The 22,353-nt window shown below is 37.0% G+C and overlaps 2 protein-coding genes across 2 annotated transcripts in view; both read right to left on the bottom strand.

Moving 5' to 3' along the window:
- The window catches only part of dars1 (aspartyl-tRNA synthetase 1), a 29,505-nt gene extending 15,466 nt beyond the window's left edge, over positions 1-14,039 (bottom strand). Inside the window, exons 1-6 of the mRNA XM_079880450.1 lie at positions 13,876-14,039; positions 10,428-10,530; positions 9,522-9,551; positions 8,788-8,845; positions 8,000-8,092; positions 5,049-5,151 (exon numbers count right to left, since the gene is read on the bottom strand). Of these exons, the coding sequence (XP_079736576.1) occupies positions 5,049-5,151; positions 8,000-8,092; positions 8,788-8,845; positions 9,522-9,551; positions 10,428-10,530; positions 13,876-13,898 (410 nt within the window). The 5' untranslated portion in view covers positions 13,899-14,039. The remainder of the gene's footprint in view (positions 1-5,048; positions 5,152-7,999; positions 8,093-8,787; positions 8,846-9,521; positions 9,552-10,427; positions 10,531-13,875) is intronic.
- A 3,013-nt stretch (positions 14,040-17,052) lies between these two features.
- cxcr4b (chemokine (C-X-C motif), receptor 4b) lies at positions 17,053-18,983 on the bottom strand. Its single transcript, XM_079881743.1, has 2 exons — positions 18,920-18,983; positions 17,053-18,623 (listed from the first exon to the last, which is right to left on the bottom strand). The coding sequence occupies exons 1-2, from the start codon at positions 18,932-18,934 to the stop codon at positions 17,577-17,579; spliced, it is 1,062 nt and encodes a 353-aa protein (XP_079737869.1). The 5' UTR covers positions 18,935-18,983; the 3' UTR covers positions 17,053-17,576.
- Between the last annotated feature and the right edge of the window lie 3,370 nt (positions 18,984-22,353).

Genomic DNA, 22,353 nt, shown 5'->3' with positions numbered 1-22,353 from the left:
AAACATTTCTTATTATCATCAATGTTGAAAACAGTTTATTTTTGTGAAAACCTTGATAATTTTTTCAGGATGTTTTGATGAACAGAAAATTCCAAAGAACAGCAGTCTTTATTGTCATTTTTGATCAATTCAAACAATAAAAGTATCACTTTGTTTAAAATAAATCCCCTTACTGACCCTAAACTTTTGAACGGTAGTGTACAGAACACTTGCTCTTTTAAAAATGTATTGGTCACAATACAATGAATATAAATGTCCCTCAAAAGGTTTTTCTTTTTAATTTTATAAAACTTTTTTTAAGACTTAATGATAAGTCTTAGGTGTTTTTCAAACAACTTTTAGAAAAGCACAAATGAAACAACTACAGAACAACTTCATGGAAACTCATGAGATCACATTGTTAGGCAACAGTATCTTCGCAATTCTTTTTTCAAACCATTTCTCCCACGTGATATACATAGTTCTCCTTTTCACAGTTCAAACAAACATTGCTGTTGTGAAGTCAAACCACATCACTTTTACTCTGGTTAAACAGTATGTATTTTAAGTTCTTGACATCACAAACCAAAAGGCCACAGGTTTCTCACCACCACAAATACTGAAAAAAATATTAGCAATAAAGGGCATTCACCTAAAGATGGAAATAATACCATTTACTTAACCTCTTCGCATTCCAAACTAATATGTTAAGCATTGTTTTTTCATTGGAACACTATTTATTAAAGCTTGACTGATAGTCACGTTGAACTATCATTCAAGATCTGTCATAAAATTTTAAATAATGTCAAACCGGTCTGGAACGACATGAGAGTGAGAAATTGACCACTTTAATTTTGGATGACCTACTCCTTTTAGTGAAACAATATTAGATCGGCAAGTCTAAGCCATGTCATCTCTCTAAGGTCAAACGTAAAAGCGATGGCCAACTGTCTGCTGGAGAAGCAGACGGCACAAATTGAGATTGCAACCTTCATCTCTAGTCATTACAAAGGAGTAATGAGAGACCAGAGAGTGAGAATGAGACACGCCAGTCCCTGCCAGCTGCTGCTCAGAGAGCGGCCACATCGCTCTGGGATCAGTTCTGCTCACACGGCTCTCTCAAACAATCTCCATACAGACACTCTTCATAAGTCCTGATTAAGTCTGGTTACTGAACACTAAGCCGCCCATGATGGGCTCTGCATTGAAAGGACACTGGGCTGAACAGAGAGGTGGATATAAAAGAGAGGATTACACAGAGCAAGTGGGTTTGACCTGCCCTCTGATTGAGCTCATACGCTTTTGTCAAACAACATTCGATTTCAAACTAAATTTACTGAAGAAGATTAGCAAGCACGGCTAATAATTAAGATAGAGATCTATTAGTTAGTTTCAAATATGAGTGACTGTTTCAGCGATGAAGACTACGCATCATCTAGGGGGATCTGTGTTTCAAAGAACATGGTGCTTGTCTGTAGTGTTTGAGGTGGAAAGGGTCACCAGGAAAGAAACTCTAATCAGGGTCTGGAACATCCTATTTTCAGGAAGCAATGCTTAATAATCTTATTATACACAGATATGGCCCGAACAGGAGGTGAAGTGGTGTAAAGAAGCATGTAAAATTATGGGGGACATCAGCACTGAGTGGCTTTACAGCTTGGTTTGTATTCAAGATAAATTTCAATACATAGAAATCAACCCTCTACAATGAGAGTAAATCACCAAATTTCACGAGGGGCGACTACAAATATGTTTAATTAGCCAATGGATAGTAAATTGTACAATTAAAGTTACCTGTAATTGAGTTAGAGGCAAAAAATAAGTTTAGAGCAGATATAATTTCATTGTCTGCTGAGCTTTACACACCGTCGCCTGGCTGAGAGCACCCTCTATCACTTTCAATCACACACGCGCACTTAACCGTTGACTGAACTGTCACTGTCCCGATCGGACCAGTGCCATGTCGTCATGAAAGTTTATCATTTGCACTAGTTTTTAAGCCTTGCCAATTTAAACATTCAAGCGCAAGTTTTGTGTGCGCAAATTGCAAATCCGAAGGTGAACTGAGCTCTCCTTCACGTCTTCTTGCGCTTGAACGGACAATTTCACACAAAATTATGTCAAAATGCCCATCTTGGTGAGTATTCTAGTAAACACAGTCGTTTACGTGTTAAGTGAACGTAAACGGTTGAGAAATAAAACGCATGTGTAACAGTATATTGGATCCGTGCAATGTGCAATATATCTTAAAGTGACAGCAGCCTAATATCCCTGCTGCTGCCTGTGTTTTTAATGTTAATCAAACAACAGACTTAAGGCAAAAGAAATCACTCAATGCTCTTGACTGAATAACCTTTGTAACTTTAATAAGGATTCATCTATATTTAATTTATAAAGTGAAAGCTATGCCGTGTTATTGTCCATTTAATTGCATTTAATCAATTTCTGTACATAATCTACTTAATCTGTATCTAACTACTACATGTAAAACCTGAAAAGCACTGTTTATTTCATTTGCATCTTTGTTCTTTTGTTCATTTCTGCTATTGCTTGTAGTTTGACTATTTGTTTTTTATTACAGACTGTTTACTTGAATTTAAAGGGTCATTTCACCCATTTGAACATTGTTTTTTATTTAAAGTGGGTCATATATGTAGTCGAAATGTAAAATAATTTTTGCATTTGGTGCCTTCGTGACCGAGAAAAGACAAAAAATAACTTCAGAACGCATTTGTATGAAAGACAACAACTCCCACAATGCACCACATTGCACAGCTCCGCAAGCCACTCCCACTAATCCAGAAAGCGCATATCTGCCTATAAGAGAAATCACTCTTCCGTCTACAAGGCTAGCTACTACCAGAGCTTGAAATTCATTTCACATTCACACAAAATGTCTAGTTAGTTGGCGAACTCATATAGTGCATTACCCCTCGTTTGTATTTCTTTCGAAAAGGTGAATTATTGCATGGTACCTGGATGTTCAGTCAGAACAAGAGGACATATGCGGTGCGAAACTAGGATAGTTCTCAACACAAACGTCCGTGTCCTCGTCTGATTCAGAGATTTCGTCCAGGAGAAATTGTCATCGTTGAAATTCTTTGCCGCAGACGGACTCTATCTCTGTGTTCGTAGTTGCATCTTACAGTCTATGAGTTGCATAGTGAGATCACCGGCGCCACCAGTCCGCCCTAACTCGAGCCAGTCCGGGCTCCTCGTCCGCGGCAGGCAGGTCTTCTGCCTCGGCTGCTCTTCGCTATAATGCGGCTTGTAAAGGTAGCCACAAACACCTGATTCAAGCATCAGACTTCCGAAATCCTCTTCTTCTATATCATATTGAGCACTCTCCTCCGCTATTGTCATAACTTTACATCTGTCTCCACAGCGCCTGTTAGCTTAGCTTCAAACAAGATGGAGGATATTGCTTTCAGTTTCAGAGAGTAAAGTCCCACCCACTGATCTGTAATAGGTCTGTAGCGTGAGCGCGCCCCACCCTGGGAAAGATGAGAAACTAGAGTCTGTAGTCTTAACAGAAATCCCCCCCTCTAACACTTCCTCCTACAATGACGCAAAATGACGATTTTTGCGTCATTGTAGGAGGAAGTGTAAGAGGTAAATAACAGATTTCTCCCGTCTCAGGGGAAAATGAGAGAGTGTTGCACGACCATTCAATAGTATGACTGGGTTTCTAACAATGCAAAGCTTAATGCAAATGGGTGAAGTGTCCCTTTAACAGTGTTTGAAATTTATATTTTATATTATATTTATTCATTTGCATTGTTCTTGCATTGTAAAAAGTCTGGTGAGTAAAATAAAACATTTACTAGCCAATGGCGACTCGAGCTTTAGTGTGTCCGTAGAGGGTTAATAAAATCTACTATCGTAGATTCTACCATGGTAAAAGGATGTGAAAATAACCATGTAATGTGCACTGTAATACATTTAAGTTGATTATTGCTTTTAGAAAACATATTATTTAAATATAAATATTTACAACAAATAAATAGAATATTTTTGACAAGCAATATAAAATCTAATATAAAAATACATTAATAAATGTGTGCTTGCTCTCAAACAGAATTTCAGGTAGACATGGGGAATGTGCATCTTAGCATAAGCTAATATTGATCTACATTACTTTAAAATATGCCATATCATTACTTTAGATAATTCTGGTACTCTAAAATGTTTATTAACAGGTACATAAATCAAATAAATGGGGTGTTTGATGGAACAATTTGGGTGTGTTAAACATGCTGCAACAATAAAAGAAAAGGGCATTTTATGTGGCAACTAGATTATTTCTTTAACATCCCCTAACTGAAACTCTCCAACCGTCACAAACATTTACGTAACACAAAGAGAGGAAGTTTCTCTACAAAACACAAAATCTGCTCCAATGATCTGCGATGTGTGGAAACGTTCATCTAAGATTTCTGCTGAGGTGAAATCTTTTAGTTAGATAACAAATAACCAAGTGCACAGATATCAACCAGGACCCTTTGAGTCAAGAACAATTACATTAAAACGCAAGCAAAGGGAAACAAGATCAACAGCGTAAAGAACTAGAAAGGAACTCCCCAGACCACAACACCCTTCCTAATTCACGACTGATAAAGTGAATAGAGTTTAACCTCCATTCAATGCTGCATGAGCAAACAGAGGATGTTAACACGGTTAAGCAGCAAACCCTCTGACCCTCTTAAAAGACTGAAGGTGGACTTGAAAACAAAGTGACTTGTCTACCATATATATACCATTCAGTGTTGTATTTGTGACTGAATGTTGGTCCTATTGTCCCACAACCCTCTATTTGACCCCGAACCCAGAGTCATTCATTCAGGCCAGACTTTAAAGTAGATCTCTGTCTCTCTGATGTATCTACTATTTGTTGTTTTAAGGGGAACGACCCATTACGGTGTTGAGGGAAAGCTGTTTCCGACTGCAAAAATGGAGCTTTTGTTCTGAAGTGAAACTTTATCGATCGCCACTTAACATGGTAAAATGGAATGAGTTGCCAGGACTTCACTTTTCCCACCATTGTTTGACAGGAAACATAGCCTACTCACTTAGCTGCAAACTTGACCATCTGCTTGCTTGCACGTTCTCCCACGGCGAGCAGGGCCTGCACGGTAAACTGCTGGTGACGCAAGACCAAGAAGCACTGCTTCCCTAGAGGAAAAACAACCTGTCAGTAAACATACCTCAACATACCTTAAAACCAGGGTGGTTGTTACTGTCCAGGACAAAGAGCCACTAATAACACATAACACTAGTGTTCAAAATGTTTTGGGATTTTTGTTTTTAAAGAAATGAATAGTTTTATTCAGCAAGGATGCATTAAATTGTTTGAAAGTGACAGTAAAGACACGTATAATGTTACAAAGGATTTCGATTTCAAATAAATGCTGTTCTTTAGAACGTTCTATTCATCGAAGAATACTGAAAAAAGGATCAGTTTTCAACATTGATAATAATAATAAATGTCTTTGAGCTCCAAATCAGCATATTAGAATGGTTTCTGAAAGGATCATGTGACACTGAAGACTGGAGCAATGATGCTGAAAATTCAGCTTTGCCATCACAGGAATAAATTACATTTTAAAAATATATTCAAACAGAAAACTGTTATTTTAAATTGTGAAATTTAAAATTGATTATTTTTGATCAAATAAATGCACCCTTGGTGAGGATAAAAGACTTGACTGACCCCAAACATTTGAATGGCAATGTAACACAACACAACACAACACAACATAATAATAACGTTCAATTTCACAATCCAATCTCCAAAGGGATCTCACTCTGCATGCGTGCTACATCACACTATAATGTTTTTGCAAATACCGTTTCCTGTGTCTTAACAGAAACTAACACATTCATGTAGTAGATGTTTCTGATTACAAAACCAGAACTTTAAGAATGAGTATATCTATTAACCAATTACTTGAGAATATTTTCATATTAGGACAGTGTCAAAGACACCTCTAACAAACTAGGATTAAGGTCTGAGATTATTGTAGAGCTGTCTGGTTCAATGCTAGTCAGAGGAGTTAAATAAAAGCACCAAATCTACTGGCACCACTCAGCTATCAACAGACCGAACGTCTCTTTGAAAGACAATGTACGTAGTCCAGACTTGTCACCAAATTGCTAATCAGACACCTTGAGAGTGAACAAACTCCGATTTGTGTAAACCTGACACGGATCAGGTCAAGATCAGAGACCACCCAGACTCTTTGAAGTCCCCCCTCAGTGTTCAGAGCCTGACAGATAGTTAAAAACAGAGCAAATCAGGATGTTGTTGTGTTAAAGGACATTCTTCAGCCCAGAGCACACTGACAGAATGAGGGAAGCTGGAGGTTAAATGATTCTTGACATGGAAGTTGTCCTGGAAGGAAATGTTAGTGATATAGCCATGCTACATGGTTTATTCATTACTGCACTCTTAAACCAGACGTGTACGTGCGGACCCCATCAGACTTGGATTGTGTGGGAAAGACAGGAGAAGCCACAAAGTTTCACTTAAGCTGAGGAGACTGAACAGTTTCTATTAAAGACATTTACTATTAACAAAACGCAAACACAGAAAGTGTTTGTCAGTTTTATAGTGAAAATGGCCACTATTTTTACAGGCCACCATCGCCATTGCAATTCATCCAAATATAAATTTGGCAAAGATAAGGCACATGTTGGGGGCACCCATATCCCCTATGGTTCTCATTACCTGCATTAATCTTGATTGTGGAAAGAGTTTTTTTTTTTTTTTTTTTTTTTCTTTAAATGCCACATTTTAAATAATTTCCATGTAAATACCCATGAAGCAATGTTGACTGTATGTTACTGTTTGTCTTTGTTCTGAAAAGTTATATAAAAATAAAGTAAAAAATAAATATGTCTAGATTTGAAGTTGAATAGTAACATATAGCTTACTGCATACTGTGCATTACATATACATTTTATACTGCAAAAAAAGTATATTATGAAGTATGCAACAATAAACGTTTCTATGCTACGAAAACATGTTCAAAACTGACACACTCAAAGTGGAAGGGCATTTTGGGTGCACTCCACTGTGGCATGACAAGCCAATGAATGTAGTGTGCTCTAATTGCATACTTCACATTTGATCATGTTTATGGGTGCTGTTTGTACACAATGGCTATGTTTAAAATAAATTGTAGTGAATACTTTGTTTATTCAGTGAGTGGCAACATGTTATCAAGTTGTTTTGTATTGTTAATTTAATTTTGTGTAAAATACCTTGATTTTTGGCAGCCTGATTAAATAAATCAATACAGATCATAATAGTGGCAGACATTACTTCCTGTTCATGTGTCGCACTAAGAATGGAAAGAGAAACTGAGAAACTGGAAAATTCTGAGAAACTGTATTCACATTCATATTTTGGTAAGTGCAGGAAAGTGCAGTCATGTTAACAACATTTTGTGTGCAAAGAAAGTCCATTGTCCATTATCAACAGTGTAGTGACTGGATGAAGAACCACTTACTCAGAGGTCACTTCCAAACTAAGCAGCTTTATAGTGGTCGTTCAGACTTGCCTGTTTAAATTTAATTTCCAATTTTAATTCAATGCAAAATCCGCGTGAAGGAATGATTTGCTGAAATTCCATTTCGGGTGGATTCCTGTTCAGATGACTGCATTTCACATCACATAATTTTGCTGTGTAGGTAAATGTGACTGTACCCCAAATCATCTGGGTATTATAAGACTTTTGAACCTTCCCAGTATAAATGATGTGTACGCTAACAACAGCATGCCTAGTATGGTAGGATGCTGTTCAAAATCTTTCTTTATATGATACAAACCCATTTTCCGTACCTTTCATTATGATAATGACCATAATGACTTTTAAGTTTTTATAAATTGTAATAATATGTCAGTAATGTCAAATATGAAACCCTTGAGCTTTAGTAAGAGCAGCTTCCACGTGTTGAAATGAATTGCGCAACACTTCCAGCAGCAGATGAGCTTGTGTAACAGCGAGGAGGAGTTTACCTTTAGCTCTGCTGGTGTGAATTCTGGCACGCACCCAGATCTGCTGCTCTGCCTTCTCGGGTGTCAGGTCCTGGACACGCACCAACGCCCTGTCTGCCTCCATCCAGGAGAGAGAGAGAGAGAGAGAGAGTCTCAGAGAAAAGACATCAAAGATGACAGGCCTCCCCCTTGTCCACAGAGCTCCACAAAGACATTCACTCGGATTACAAAGCCACCAGGAGGAGGGCTAATAAATATGAAACATAACAAGCCCCGTCTGAAAGGTGACCATCACGTGAATTCTACTCCGTTTTGACAAACCCAGAGTCACCCTGTCTCCGCTGACTCACATTTAGACTTTATTAAGAGGCAGCGGAGAAGGGGCGTTCCCGCTTAGCCCCAGTGAAAGTGCTCAAGGCGTTTGGCTGATCCAGAATCCACCCACATGAAAGCTTCGTCTATCTCTGCCCGAGATCAATGCTGGTGGGAGACAACTTTGTTCTGTAGCAGCAGAGCTTAAAAACTCAAAGCCGGACAGTTGGGAGTGATGTCAACCTAACTCCTCATCCGAGATTTATCTCATACTGTTATTCAAGACTATTATGTGTGACAGCGAGGGGAGGAACATCAGGGAGAGCTGAAGGGGACGTCTGGGAGATCCCGAAAGCTTTATATCATATCTTAAGCTTAAAGACATTCCTAATTATCATTTTATGGGTAATTTTGCACAGAGAAACCTGTCTATCTTCATCCTGTGGGAGCGATATGCCCTCCTAAATCTCCACTTAAAAACTGAGAAGGACACTGACCCAGTTTCTGCTGGGATTGGACCATAGGACAGATCCCATAGCGATCCTTGGCAAAGTCCTGAAAGGAGAAAAGACGACGACAGGGATGGTAATGAATTTTAAAGGACAGTTCAGAGAATTCTTTTTAAATTCTGTCATCATTTATTCAACTTCATGTCATTAATCCATGTGACTTACTTTCTTCCTTGTAACACCAAAAGAGAACATTTGAATGAGTACTGAAGCATTCAAGTTTCAAGAAAGAAGCAAAAGTATCACAAAAGTATCATAAAAGAAGTCCATATGAGCACTCTATCCCACGTCAAACAGACCAAAATTAGTTAATTTATTCTAAATTTCGAATACTGATAATCATCCACTCCAGTAAGCTGCTAATTTGAGAACCTGGTCCATTGGACCATGGTTCATCAATAAGTTGAATGTGAGAACAAGATCAGTTCAATTCATGAACAAATCTTTCAGACTGATTTTGTGAACTGGATCAACAGATTTACTGAAAAAGATCAAACTCTAAAGAAACAAACGAAACTAACATTGATAGGGTTTTGTTAAGATATTCAGTGAGTAATGACTTACACAACGCTAATGTTTTCAGTCATATGGACCACTTCTATGGTGCATCAAAAAAAGTCTAGTTCCCATTCTCATATATATCATATATATCTCCAATATATATTACACTATGTCTTTTAACATGTGAAATGTGATATTCGGAATAAGTGAACAGTACTTACATCCTCATCAGCATCCTGCTGCTCTGCGGCCTGAATCAAACAGAGGAACTGATTTCAATAAAACTTCAACAGTAAAGGGAAAACATCAAGATAAAACACATGCTGATTATTCTGTAGAAAGGCAAACACTGCAAGTTCACAAAACACTTATTTCTACAAGTACACAAGTTCTAAAATTTAAAATAAAATTACAGTTTTGCAGTTACAGCAGTAGTGGATTCTGTGTAAATTATTCCAAACAATGCATTCATTTAATAATGATTTGTTCTGCTTGTTTCTGACTTGTTTAATGAATCTTGTGTACTTGAGTGTCAATCACTTAAATTAATCAACAAAACATTCCACAAATGCCACAAAAAAAAAAAAACTGTTTAGTAAAGACTTTAAGAGTACAATATTTGAACAAGAGTATTTTTGGATGCTTTGCACTGTTTTAATTTACTTATTTACTTGTTTTGTTAAATGTATTATTTTATTATTATTTAAATACGTGTGTGTGTGTGTGTGTGTGTGTGTGTGTGTGTGTGTGTGTGTGTGTGTGTGTGTGTATATATATATATCCCTCTGTAAACAACTTATTTATTTCATTCTTTAATAAAATATATTGTAAAAATAAATATTTTAAAAAGCTAGTACATTATTGAACATAATGCACTTCTATACCTAACAGCCTCAATTTCATTCACTTCAAGTGAAATAACACATTAAGCAAACAAAATAAGCCAAGGTTTAATAAGGTTGATTTGACTGTTTAAAATATTGGGGAAACATTTTCTGGAAGCAGAAACGGCCCTATGTTTGAGCATATAAACAGATTTGTTAGAACAGGAATTAGAGAACAATAGAAGGCAGCCCCTCCATACGGCAACGGTGGGCAGAACAGCGGCAGGGTTTGTGTCGCCTCACCAGCTTGGCCTGTTTCTCTGCCTTCTTCGCTGCTTTCTCTGCTTCCTTCTGCTGTTTCTTCAGGCCTTTCTTGGACTGGGCCTGCTGCTCCTCCTCGCCAGCTCTGAAACAGGAAGACAACAAAAAACAGCTCTGTCAAACTTCCATCTACCTTTTTTTAGCTTCCTTCCGGGAAGCTTTTCTAATAGATGGGGGGAAAGCATTCCAACCAACAGAGTCCCGCTGGCTTTTTAAGTTGCTGTGTCTTTCATCTATTGTTGCAGCATGGCCAAAGAAAGAACAGAGGCTAAATTAAACTTTCATCAGTGATTTTTGCTTGTGCTCCTGTGGTCTAGGTAGTCCATTTATAGCAGTATAGGAAGTGTGATGTCTGTCTACTGTAATATCACTCACGCGATGACTGTCCCATACTGTAGCAATAGACTGATATAACAGTTTAAGGCTGGGAATGAGTAGGCCTACCTGAGTGGAAGTGGCAGCAATGATCGATAATAATACATTTTAAAAAATTAATTGCTTTTCAGTTTTTTATAATGTGATTTGAATGAGATTCATATTGGCAAGACCGATTCTTCAGTTCATATTTGCCCAAATGATCACATCTGCAAATAGTAACAGAGCTAAGTAATAGTCATTATAAAGATGCTGAAGTGAAACCACTGTGATGTTATAGTGTTAGATTGTACTGAATAATAACCATTTACTTATACTTACAGTGTGTATATATATATATATATATATATATATATATATATATATATATATATATATATATATATATATATATATATATATATATATATATATATAAAATGATACAAAATATTAATCAGCAGCACTACAGTTTTCAACATTGATAATAATAATAATAAATGTTTCTTGAGCAGCAAATCGTCATATTAGAATGATTTCTGAAGGGTCATGTGACACTGAAGACTGGAGTAATGATGCTGAAAATTCAGCTTTGCATCACAGGAATAAATTACATTTTAATATATATTACAATAGAATAGATAATAAATTGTAATAACATTTCAAAATATTACTGTTTTACTGTATTTTGATTAAATAAATGCAGCCTTGGTGTGAATAAGAGACTTTTAAAAACAGACCCCAATCTTCTGCTGACAAAATGTGAGAAAATTGAGAATATATATAATACACAAAACCCATATTGATTTTTCTGGGCATTTCATTCACTATTATTACATATACTGGACACTGGACACTCTGTTCTCTATAAGCATTGGCAATTTAAAAAAAAAAAAAAAAAACAGACACCAGCTTATTTCCTCTAAATGATATGGCAAGAAACAAGCTTGTTTAAAAAGCACTTATTTAGATACTATTTGTCTTGGTATAAAACTTAAATCAATTACTCTTAAAATACTTTCCTTATTGGCATTAAAACAAGAGTCCCTGGGTCAGTAGGTTAGTTCAGACATTTGGCTGACCAAGTCCATTAACCAAGTGAGTCCAACATTTACCAAGACTTCCATCCATCCATCATTAGTTAATATGGCAGAGATGGATTACCAAGAAGTACAACAGTTATTTAAAACAAACACAATTACACAGAAACCCCAACAATATGTAAACTGATCACAGGGCATAGGCTAATGGAAATGACATGCCCTTGTGATCTCTATTACCATTTTAAACTCTCTGCATATAACACATGGTTCCCGGCTTACAGGACCGACCGACCGACCAACCACTTTAAATACGTCCCGTTACTAATCACTCATTTGCTAAATTTAAATTCAGTTCTCTCTCTGTGGATGTTAAATATGGCACTGCAATGAATGCCACCATTTAATCTGAAACCACAAGAGTAACAGGTGGTCGACAACATGAGCAGGACAAGCCCATCCTCCACCTCCAGACATTTTTTATTACACTAATTGCTCCAAACAACAGAACAAAACAAAGAAACTATGAATCCAGAGCATAGTCTTGCTCTTTATCCAACTCTGATGTACAAAGCACCCCCAAAAACAGCAGAATCCGGGCAGGCGACCATATGGCAGCCCTCAGGCAACACAGGATCAAGTGCCTGTGCACACACAGTGCTGAAGAAGTTTAAACAGAAACGGATCTGTGAATGTCTTCCCAAGCACTACCGCGGCCAACAAGGCAACGATGGTCCAGCCGCAGGCACTGCTGAGGCCTTAACCGTGCCAAAGTGGGCAATAAACAACCCCACTCCCCCCTCAATATTATGCGTTAGCACGTAATGCAGCGAAGGACGTAAAGGGCCACAGTGAAGGTATGAGCAGTTTTCAAGGGAATTCACGGATGACGGTCCACCAAAGCATTGCTGCTCACAGGAAATTGGAAGCACTGGGGCAGATAGAAGAGAATGAGAAGGCTGCCGATAATTAAAGGCCTGTGCCAGATTTGTGGTTATGTATTTACACAGAAACACAAGGCCCGGGGCAGAGCAGGGATATAAAAATAAGGGTGGAGCTTTCAGATGCCCTCCACACCACTCCAGACAGCAGCTGTGATCATATGACGCATCAAATTACGGTTTATATATTAAACCATAAACAGTATTGTTCACGTAACACTGCTTTGGGAACAGCGTAGCATTATAGAAATAATCTATAATTATAATTCAACTGCTAATAATTAAAATGAAATGATCAATGTATTTGCCGTTTTCAATTTCAATGTCTGCGGTTAAACTGTGGCTCTTACTTTCACTTTGTTTTCTGAAAAGTAAAAGGTCATGTTGGGTTGCAAAACTTTTTTATCAATTAATTTCTATGATTTTTCCAACTTGAATACTGGAGAGGCATTTTAACAAATCATATAATATAAATTGCACATTAATCATTATTTTTATTATAAACAACCATTTAAAAGTTTGGGGTCAGTATGATTTTATTTTATTTTTTTAAGAAATTAATACTTTATTTAGCGAGGACAAATTAAATTGGTCAAAAGTGAAAGTAAAAGCATTTATAGCCTAATGTTACAGCAGATTTCTATTTCAAATAAAAGCTGTTCTTCTGAACTTTCTATTTATCAAAGAATCCTGGAAAATGTATCACGATTTCCACAAAAATATTAAGCAACACAACAGTTTTCTGCAATATTTTTTCTTGAGCAGCAAATCAGCATATTAGAATGATTTCTGACGGATCGTGTGACACTGAAGACTGGAGAATAGTGTTATTCTTCTATACACACCCAACTAAATTATTAAGACTAGATATTTCACAGCTAAAAGTTACCACTGTTGCAAAAAGATTTCTAATATATTGTCTAGCTCCAATTGTCATTTATTAAAGAGACTATTCAGCTGTCATAGTTAAAGATCCCTAAACTGCTGATGCAATCAGCTGCAACTCTATTAGACTGAGCTAGCAGCAAGGCAAGCTAATATGCCATGACCACAAATATTGAACATCCGACGAAAACAATGAGATTGGATTCTCACCCTTGAACATTTTCTTTAGTCATAGTTCAGCTCTGGTCGGATGTAGTGAAACAAAAGCGCTGAATATTTAAAATTTCAGCTGTGTTGATGTGCAATGACAGCCACTGGGAACGCAGGACATGTGGAAAAGAGGTGGAAGTGTTTTGCTGTTACACATTCACAACGTTCCTGCTAAACCGTGTAGAACACGTCTCCATATAAAAGGTTCCTAGTTATTGTTTTATCCGCGCGCGCTCTCATTGAAATTAGTCCTCTTTCGATCTCCTTAGTTCGTCCAAATAAAATAGCAGTGAAATAACACATTATGTCCAGCATAAAATAAAAACTGCATTCTTTGTTTATTGTTCAGGGTTTAATAGGTGCATATACTGTATGTAGACTATGATCCCGTGTGTGTGCGTGCGTGCGTGCGTGCGTACCTGGTAGGCTATTCCCTACGTTATGGGGACCAAATGTCTTCCCTTTTTTTTTTTTTTTTTTTTTTTTTGGTCCAGATGAGGAAATCAGCTTATAAATCATACTAAATTATGTGTTTTGAAAATGTAAAGGTGCAGAAAGTGTTCTGTGATTGGCATGGTTAGTGTAACAGTGTAAGGGGATAGAATAGTTAGTACAGTATAAAAAACATTATGTCTATGGGAAGTCCCCAAAAAACATGTACACCTGTGTGGGTGTATGTGTGCGTGTGCGCGAGCGTGCGTGCGTGCGTGCGTGTGTGTGTACCTGTTTTACTGTCTATGGGTATTCCCTACGTTATGGAGACCAAATGTCTTCTCTTTGTTTTTGTTTTTTTTGTTTGTTTTTTGTTTTTTTGTTTTTTGTTTGTTTTTTGTTTTTTTTGCTGTCCATGAGGAAATCAACTTATAAATCATACTAAATTAAGTGTTTTGAAAATGTAAAAGTGCAGAAAGTGTTATGTGATTGGTATGGTTAGCTATGGGAAGTCCTCAAAAAACCATGTAAACCTGTGTGTGTGTGCGCGAGCGCGTGCGTGTGTGCGTGTGTACCATAGACTGTAAAAAAAGGAGTGTACCTGGTATTCCCTACGGTATGGGGACCAAATATCTTCTCTTTTTTTTTTGGTCCCCATGACGAAATCAGCTTATAAATCATTCTAAATGAAGTGTTTTGAAAATGTAAAAGAACAGAAAGTGTTCTGTGATTGGTATGGTTTAGTGTACGGGGATATAATAGCCTATATAGTTTGTACAGGCTATACAAACCATTATGTCTATGGGAAGTCCCCAAAAAACATGTAAACGTGTGTGTGTGTGTTATTCAGACTATCAGTAACCTCAAGACACCCTTTCTCCTGAGTTACAGACAACAACTTCTGTTAGTTGTATTTAGTTGTTATAGGGCTTTAAAGTCTTACAACAGCTATTGGTCACAGAAGGTCGTAATGCAGGAAGCAACCTTCCTGATCTCCCAGTCAAAACAATGTAAATGTAATAATAAGTTAATGGCAAGAATAGGAAATACAGTCTAATCATCCTTCTGTGCAATAAGGCTCCTTTTACAGCTTTATTTGCAGATCTATAAACAGGTTGATCACATTTCTGACCACATTTGAGATACTTTAAAAAAATAATTTATTGTAAAAAAAAAAAAAAAAAAAAAAAAAAAAAAAAAGCTTTTGTAATCTTTTGTTCATAATTATTTTCTTTTAAAATGATCATTTAACAGACTCATTTTGTTTTGGGTATTTGGATGAACTTAACATCTGTTGTTGACCTGTGATGTGCTTGACTGAGGTTTCTCTGACTCTGAGTTAAGTGGGGTTTGATAATGGGTTTTCCCAGCAGATTTCCAGAAGCTCCTTTTGGTTGGTCTCTTTTCAAATGGCGGCTTAGAGATGGGATAGATGGTCCAGCTGAGCTCAATGGAGTGTTAATGGTGTGCCGTGGCTTTTGAGAACAGCTCTCATGCTAATGACAGAACCATCCAGGACATTTCTAAATGAACAAAATGCAGCTCCCAATTCTCTATTTTTACTGGCCTCTTACTGTGAGAGCAGACAGTGAAAAATAACCATAAACCTTAAAGACCTGATGCAGGGTACTTCACACCACATTGGAGTCTTTAGAAATGGTAATTTAACCTGCTGTATTAAACATGAGTTTGGTCATTATAATACAAACCTTGTGAATATCAATGTTCTGCATGAATGGTGTAAGGTACTTCAGGGCTGCTAACTTGCTTCTGTAACCTGATTATTATTCATCAAGCAATAGACCACAGCTTGATGACTGATCGCTTTGCATTGCAAACAGAGGTCAAAAGTACCTGGTTCATACAGTATTAACAGTAATATGATGAATCTTAAGAAAGAAGAAAATTCCCATCAAAAGTTTTTGTTTTTGTCATCATTTAAGAAATGGAATTCTTCTTTCCTGTTTAGCATATAAAAAGTAGCTTTTAAGATTGTATTTTTGCATTGTGACGTAATTTTCATGACAATTAAGCACCCCATTTCCCATTCAATTAAAAAAGATCCTTATGCATTATCATTAATGTAAAGTGATTTTTTTGGTATATATAGATTTATGCTGATTTCAATTTAATTTAGAGCTGGTATTTAGCGGAAATTACAGCATCACACTCATTAGAATCATTAGTAAAAAATATTGTATATAATAAAGCTGAAACATCAAGACATGTTACAATAATAAGAAGTGGAGTATAAAATATATTTAACCGCCTTGGACCTCATTATATAAAACAAATAAAATATTGTATGTTTTGATTTGTGGGACATTTTTTGAAAGGCTTTTGTGAGATTGAAAATGTAATAATTTCTCTCAGCAAAAACATATTTGCATTCTGCAGATTTTATTATTTCACTCTTTACATCTTCAAACTACCTTATTAACTTCTTTTGCTTGTTATCTGATACAACAAGAAATCCCAAGGGAAAGCCAATTCTGTCCCTTTGTTGGTTGATGGGTGTCTTGTATCAGCAGTTGCTTAAAACGCTAAAGAACACAGATGTTCTTAAAATTACAGACCCTCTCCTCAGCCATTCTGTTCAGCAGGAGATCAGGTGGAGCTTTTGTTTTGGTAACTTGACAGACCTTCAGCTCTACCCCACCCCCACAGAGAGATTGGGGGTGGAGGTGTGTGTGTGTGTGTATGGCCACTTGAGAGATGCACAAGATGACACTATGTCAGACCTCATTAAAAGTGGTGATTTGTATGTTTTATTATGAAATAGAAGTCAACATGCAACAATTGTGACATGATTAAATTACAATTCTACAACACTTTTTAAAAAAAAAAAATGTACAGTGTGAGCTACCATTTTAATAAATATCAGAAAGCTTATGGGGAAAATAGGAAAAGCTAAGTGCACAGCACACACACACAGGCAAACAATGAACTATGTACAAATAATTTACACTACGCATTCTGAATAAGACCAAATATTATGCAACATTTCCTGATAAGAACTTCTGCAAGCATACAGACTTTGTCAAGGCTCTGCCTTTAGGCCCTGCAATAAAAAGTACTAACATTTAAAAAAATATTAATTTAAGTAGCTGAATAAAAACACCAGAAAATAAAGTCGTACAAAATAACAATTATCAACACAATAAAGAGTTTACAATGTACAAAAAAAGTGTAGTAAAGTCCTTTTTTAAAAAGAAAAAAAAGAAAGCTTAGTCATCCATGTCAGAAAGTTTTATGTACAAAAGTGTCCATTAACTGGACAGCACGCTGGATGACTCGGACTCAGTAGATACCGATGATATATGGCCTCTTTTCTTGGTCAACATCTTGTGACTCGATCTACTGCTGATGCTCAGAGCGTTACGGGCAGATTTACTGAACCTGACTCCCAGGAAAGCATAAAGGATGGGGTTCAGACAGCAGTGGAAGTACGCCAGTGCCTCAGTAAAGAAGATCCATTTCTCCAGACCCTGTTCTAGGAAACAGCTGTGAGATATGACGTTCAGCGTCGCCAGAGTGTCCACCAGGATCCCGGCACAGTAAGGCAACCAGCAGATGAAGAAGCAGAGGATGAGGATGACGGTCGTCTTCAGCGCCTTCCTCTTCAGGGCCTGACCCTTGGAGTTCTTAGACAGTTTCGAGATGATGATACAGTAACAGGTTAGAATGATCAGACCAGGCAGCAGAAAGCCAAAGATGATGTGCTGGAAGCGGAAATAAGCCTTCCACACCATGTTCCCCTGCTGCGGGTAGGTGAGCTGGCAGATCGTATTCATGCCCGTATCGTGGACTTTGGCGAAGACCAGATCGGGCACGGTGAGCAGGGTCGCCGGGAGCCAAACTCCAAGGTAGATCACCTTTTCTGCAAGGAGCTTCCTGACGACATGGCTGTTTGTGGCACGGACAACTGCCAGATATCTGTCCAGACTGATGAAGGCCAGGATCAGCACGCTGCTGTACAAATTCAGAGTGTAGATCATGTTGACTGTGACGCACAGAAATCTCCCAAAATGCCACCCGCTGGCCGCATCCACAGCCCAAAAGGGCAGAGTGAGGACAAACAGGAGGTCGGCGATGGAGAGGTGCAATCTGTACTTGTCTGTCATGTTCTTCGACTTCTTCTGGAAGCCCATCACAAGCACCACAAGTCCATTGCCAATGATTCCCAAGACAAATATAATCCCATATACAGTAGGGAGGAAGATCTTTGGGAAGTCATTGTTGTCCGTAAGGTCACAAAGTTCATAATCATCAAAATCCCCAGACCCGGAGTCTGTACTGTTGTCTAAAATGATGTGCTGCAGAAAATAACAGTAGATTGATTAATTTCACATGGTGTTGACATTAAAAGTAGCAATGCAAATATATAGGCTATATAAAAACATGATTTATTGATTTATAACTTAAAAATACAAAAAAAAAAAGTTGCTTTAAAATGTTTTAAAACCACACAAACCCTGAATAGTAAAACGTGACAAGCAAAGTGCAGGTTACCAGACATGATAAACATAAACAACTGACAAAGCCTTGTTATTAAGTATTTAATCAAATATCAGACTACAGAGCGTTCTACATTTGTCTTAAAACAACTTACATCGTAAAAGTCCATGGTTAAAACAGCTGAGCGCAAAAACCGCGCAAAAATCTCTCCACACACTTCAGTCAACGGACCTCCTGCAGCAGCATTTAAATAGTCCTCCGTAAAGTCTGACACGCCCCTTTGTATTCAACAAGGCGGGGTCATGACGTCAGCGGAGCTCAGCAGGGCAGGGCAGCTCTCTTATTCAAGTAAAAAAAAAAAATCCTCAATCGTTTTGGTTCAATTCTCTTATTTACTTTTCTAAGTTCAGATCTCTGAACAATTAGTTTCTTGTTCACATCAGACTTGGATTACTTATTTATTTAAGCAAACTGCATGTGTTTTGGCATGTGTGCAAAAGAATAAGTGTCTACAATTTGCACAATGACTAAATGCACATGGCTTGTTGATCAAAACTGATGAGTTGATTCTCAGTGAAATTGTCAAACTCTTCACAACTTCTAAACATTCTGTGACCCATCACAACCATTCAGTGATCAAAATCTGTCTGTCATGTTATATTTCATAAATATTTATGACACGCGCTTTGCTAAATTGGCCTGTCGCTGTAATGAATATAGGAATCACAATCGTATCAATCAACCAATGTATATATATATAGACTACAGAGCGTTCTACATTCTACTTTCTACGTTATATATATATATATATATATATATATATATATATATATATATATATATAGTGTTTGCTGACAGCACAATCACTACCATTTTTGAACATGGAGGAACATCACAACTCTGAACAGCATCAGCTACATCAGTGTATAAATACATTTGTATTTATACAGTACATTTATTTTTGTAGAAATGTGAAAACTGAACATTCTTGTCATGGAAGAGCAATAGGAAGATATGTAAGAAGATATTGTATGTATGTGTTAGAGAAAGACATAATAGAGTGTGTAAAAATTAACAAGCAACTGAGAATTTTCAGTTTACATGTCACATTTCTACAAAAAATAAATGTAGGCTACTTTATAAATACAAATGTTCATTTTCTTTTTGTGTACTACAGTATTGACTTTTCCAAGTCAATTTTTACCTACTGTATGAATCTGTATTTAAAACCCTCAGTGTGATACACAGACAAAACTGACATTATTGTATAGTAGAAAGCAGTTAGAGTCAAATAAAAAGTAATTATAAGAATAAAAATAATTGACATTGACATCAAAACAAAATTTAAATATGAATATGAAATCAGATAGACAGACAGACAGATAGATAGATCAAAATGAAATGTTTATGACAATTTATTTATTTATTTATTTGCCAAGTAGCTGTGTAACAAGGCGGATAATGTTCAGTCAGCAGGTCGTTATCGCAAAGTGATTCCCTTAAGGCCAATACAAGCCACTCTGTTTTGTGTCGGGGTCTGAAAGCCCTGTCAGGGTTTATTTTGCTTATGACCATCTGACTCTACATTAGTCCTTATTCATTTAATCAGATCATCTGAAGTGAGCTTTCCCACCACCTAAAATTCCCTCCCAGACGTCCCAGCAGTTTTGTTTATGATCACATCATGTTACTTGGGTGAAGAACAGTGTGAAGGCCGTTACTTGAGGTCGCTTTAGGCTTTGTAGTGTGATTTACTATATGGCAGGTCTCCTCTGGTCCTCTTTGCAATTTGTTTCGTGTAGAACTGTGATTGTTGAAGGAACCATGAGTGATGAAAGAAGAAGGTCACACAGTCACCTCCATCATATGCCTGGACTAACATTTAATGACAGATCCAAACTCTCTGTGACTCTACTTAAATGTGAGCCACGACAGAATCACATTTCTTTGAAACATGAGACTCTTATTTTGGTGATTTATTCGTTTAATTTTTGAGTAGGCCTAACATCTTTGCCATCCATGCAGTCAACTTCTTCTGTGTTTGTTGTTATGTCTGTCTGTCCTCTCATTAGGCCAGATCTTTGAGTTAGAGCCTTGTGGACCGTACAGATGGAATTCCTCCATCCATTGTGTTACTGTGAAACATCAACAGCATGAGCCTCTGGTGAGAAATGGATATGTAATGAAGGTGACTCAGGAAAAATACAAGTAGATGTAAAAGTGTTCGCTGACAGATGATGACATGAGATAATTTTTATGTACTTTTTCTTAAGGATCATGTAACTTTGTCCTATAACAATAAACGCTTGATCCTATACCTTACAGTTCAGACACTTAAAGCCCTAAAGCTTTCTTTTTGCTGATGATATAAATCGTTCAGCAAAGGTATGCCTAGATTTTTTTTCCTTCTCTATTCTTATTTTAATTGGTAAGGGATCAGAAAGGCAAAGCCTGCACAGTAATGCTTAATAATACTGTAATGTAAATATTTAAGATCAATAATCTCAAATTATCTAAATAAATGACACATTTATAAATGAAAAAAAAAAAAATCTGTTAAATTAGAAAAATGTGAAATGTAAGCATGCATTTCAAGTGGATTCAGACTCAAAGGCCAATGTCGAAGTAAAAACAGGTTTTGACAGGTCGTTTCAGGCTGAATTATTAACTTGGCAATGCCTCCATGTTTTGTTTTCTTTCAATTATATGAGCGAGGGTCAGGTCAGGAGGATGTGTTTCGCTAAACCAGAGCTAGAATCCCCCCTGTGAAATATAAGATACCCTGTCCTGAGAGCACTAAACACAATCTGTCAGTATACGCCGTCTGTACCCATGAATACAAAGGATCCGTGTGCTGTTTAGAATTCAAATGTAAAGTGTGAAGAGTGGCAAGGGAGCTAAGGAGCAGGGAATGAGCATGGAAATAAGGTAAAAGAATGCAGCAGAGATAAAGAGTGAAATGTGTAAAGCCTCCAGAGGGTAAACAATGCTTGTTTTGCAGCCACAACTCATTCATGGCCATCAGCACGCTTGCAAAGGATCACATACATAATAATATGAGGGCTGAAGGATCAGCTCTGGTTCATAAGATAGGGCTTTTTGGAAAATATGCAGTGATACATAATTAATCATGAAATTCTCAGCTAGGGGGTTTCCAGTAATTACAACCCAGCTGTTTGTGTGGAGACTGTTGTTTTTTTGTTATATATATTCCGCTTTGATCTGACATTGAAACCCTAAGCAGGTTCATTTGCATTTTGTCATCCTATTTGGTTTTTGTAACATTTAAAAGTCAAATCTACTCTTAAATACAGATTTCTCAGGTAAATATCGCATGATTACAGTCCAGAAATGATTAATTTGCATGAAAGAAAATAATGATCCTCTTTAGTTTCAAGGGAAAAATAAAGTGCTAGCTACATTTTAATTAGATACATTTTAATTAAGCTCTATATGCAAAACATAATAGGTCCCTAAAAACTCTGTTTAAGATCAAGTTTAGGTTCAAGACTCATTTCTGTTCTCAGATGGCACATTATTTAGATCAGTAATAAAATAGCTAAAGGGCTTGTTGTGAGCTGGAAAACA

The sequence above is a fragment of the Squalius cephalus genome (genome assembly GCF_949319135.1).
Source record: "Squalius cephalus genome assembly, chromosome: 9".
Classification (NCBI taxonomy): Eukaryota; Metazoa; Chordata; class Actinopteri; order Cypriniformes; family Leuciscidae; genus Squalius; species Squalius cephalus.
Note: the sequence above shows the minus strand (reverse complement) of the source record. Positions and strands in the feature narration are given on the sequence as shown.